The sequence below is a fragment of the Cebus imitator genome, unplaced genomic scaffold (assembly GCF_001604975.1).
Source record: "Cebus imitator isolate Cc_AM_T3 unplaced genomic scaffold, Cebus_imitator-1.0 Scaffold444, whole genome shotgun sequence".
NCBI lineage: Eukaryota > Metazoa > Chordata > Mammalia > Primates > Cebidae > Cebus > Cebus imitator.
The window spans coordinates 113324-115721 of NW_016107759.1; the positions used below are offsets into that span (position 1 = coordinate 113324).

A 2398-nucleotide genomic window follows, 5' to 3' on the forward strand; every position below is an offset into this window, starting at 1 on the left:
CCTCCTGAGTAGCTGGGATTACAGGCATGCACCACCATGCCCAGCTAATTTTTTGTATTTTTAGTAGAGACGGGGTTTCACCATGTTGACCAGGATGGTCTCGATCTCTTGACCTGGTGATCCACCCGCCTCGGCCTCCCAAAGTGCTAGGATTACAGGCGTGAGCCACCGCGCCCGGCCGTAGGTCCTATTATTAATAAACAAAGCACACAATACATTACATAATACATGAGGAGGTAATAAGCCCTATGGAAACAATTAAAAAGGGAAGGAGGATAACTGAGAAGGAAGGGCTGCAACTTGAAATACAGTAAACAGCTAAGTAAAGACAAGCCCAGTGGGGAAGCGCGAGCCGAGCGACGGGAAGTGCAGAGGCCCCGCTGGTCCTCCAGGAGGCTGGTGTGCATGGGGCGGGGGCAACAGGAGGAGCATCGGGACTGGAAATCAAAGCAGCAAGCCGGGCGGGGGCTCCGGGCCCCGGTAGGCCCTGGGAGGACTCCGGCTGTTCCCCCGCGTGAGCTGGGACACGGCCGAAGGTTTCTGCGCACAGCACGGACCGGGGCGACTCGGCCCCAGGAACCGCCGTGGCCGCCGCTGCGAGCGCAGGGAAGGGCGCGGGGCGCGCGGGGGGGGCGCGGGGGCGCGGGGGGGCGCGCGGGGGCGCGGGCGGCGGCGGCGGGCTCGCCGGGCGCACTGGCAAGCAGAGCGCGCAGGGGCGCTGCCGGCCGGGAGGGGGCGCAGCGGCTCACGCCGTCATCCCAACACGGGGAGGCGAGGCGGGCGGATCACGACGCCGGGAGTTTGAGACCAGCCTGGCCAGCGCGGCGAAGCCCCGTCTCTACTGAAAACACACACACAATCAGCCGGGCGCGGTGGCGGGCGCTGTAAGCCCAGCTCCTGGGCCGGCTGAGGCAGGGGAGTCGCTCGAACCTCGGGGGAGGAGGCTGCAGCGAGTGGAGACCGCGCCACTGCATTCCAGCCCGGCCACAGAGCGAGACGCTGTCTCAAAAAAAAAAAAAAAAAAAAAACGAGAGAAAGAAACGACAGAGGCAGACGCCGGGGCTGGCGGCGACGGCGCTGCAGGGCAGGAAGCGGGAGTCCTGCGGCGGGCGCCCGCCTTCGGCTCCCACCTTGCGGGTGATGTTGTGCACGTAGGGGCACGTATTGCAGGCGAAGCGGTGGCAGCGCTGTCCCTCCTCCACGATCAGCCCGTTCCCGCAGCCGGGACAGAACAGCAGCATCGTCCCGGACTCCGCAGGGCCGGCCCCCTCCGCTCCCGCGGTGCCTCAGCGCCGCGAGCCGGAGCCGGCACCGCCCCACCCCCCAGCCAACCAATAGACAGGGCAATTCTGCGCTCCCAGCAGGCTATGCGGCAGGCTGTCTCGCACTTGTCATTGGTCACTGCAACTGCCCCTCCCGTCCGTGCACCAATGGCTGGGCGGCCTCGCTGGGGCGGGCCGCAGTTCCCGCGCGTGCGCGCTTGGCCCCCGTAGTGCGGCCGGGCAGCGCGGGCGGATCCCTGCTGAGACGCGCCGTCCTGGAGCAGCCGGAGGCCGCGAGTCGGCCCGAGGCGCCGGAGGACGATGAGGACGAGGAGGAGGCGCTGCCGCACTCCGAGGCCGTGGACGTGTTCCAGGAGGGTCTGGCCATGGTGGTGCAGGACCCGCTGCTCTGCGATCTGCCGATCCAGGTGTGTGCGGGCGGGGGCTGGGGCGCGGGGTCGTTCCCCGGGGGCCGGGGGCCGGGGTTCGGGGTTCGGGGTTCGGGGTTCGGGCGCGCGCAGCCTCTGAAGGCGCCTCTGGGCGCGAACGGGTGTCTTAACCTGGGTAGGGCGCACTCGCCTGGGGCGCGAAATTTAAAGAGGCACCAAAAACCTGCCTAGTGAGTGACAATAAATGACATTTTAATGTAATTGTATGTAGGGGTCTGGGGGACAGGCCCGTGCTCTGTCGCCCAAGCCGGAGTGCAGTGGCGCGGCCTCGGCTTCCCGTAGCCTGGACCTCCTGAGCTCCAGCCATCCTCCCACCTCAGCCTCCGGAGTAACTGCGACCACAGGTGCGCGACACCACGCCCAGCTAATTTTTTAATTTTTTTGTAGAGAGGGGTCTCACACTGTTGCCCAGGCTGGGGTCGAACTCCTGGGCTCTGGCGGTCCTCCTGCCTCGGTCTCCCAGAGTGCTGGGATTACAGGTGTGAGCCACCCGGCCGGCCTGTAATAGTTTTAAAAGTAAAAGTTGATGCAAACAAAAAAAGAGCCTACAGTAAAGAAAAAATCTAGTTTTGGCTGGGCGCGGTGGCTCAAGCCTGTAATCCCAGCACTTTGGGAGGCCGAGGCGGGTGGATCACGAGGTCAAGAGATCGAGACCATCCTGGTCAACATGGTGAAACCCCGTCTCTA

At 64.7% G+C, this 2398-nt stretch overlaps 2 protein-coding genes across 2 annotated transcripts in view; one reads left to right on the plus strand and one right to left on the minus strand.

Moving 5' to 3' along the window:
* The window catches only part of POLR3K (RNA polymerase III subunit K), a 7741-nt gene extending 6427 nt beyond the window's left edge, over nt 1–1314 (minus strand). Inside the window, exon 1 of the mRNA XM_017510843.1 lies at nt 1131–1314. Coding sequence (XP_017366332.1) covers nt 1131–1241 — 111 coding nt within the window. The 5' untranslated portion in view covers nt 1242–1314. The remainder of the gene's footprint in view (nt 1–1130) is intronic.
* Nucleotides 1244–2398, plus strand: part of SNRNP25 (small nuclear ribonucleoprotein U11/U12 subunit 25) — a gene marked incomplete at its 5' end in the record, with an annotated part of 23719 nt that continues 22564 nt past the window's right edge. Inside the window, one exon of the mRNA XM_037732231.1 lies at nt 1244–1696. Coding sequence (XP_037588159.1) covers nt 1244–1696 — 453 coding nt within the window. The remainder of the gene's footprint in view (nt 1697–2398) is intronic.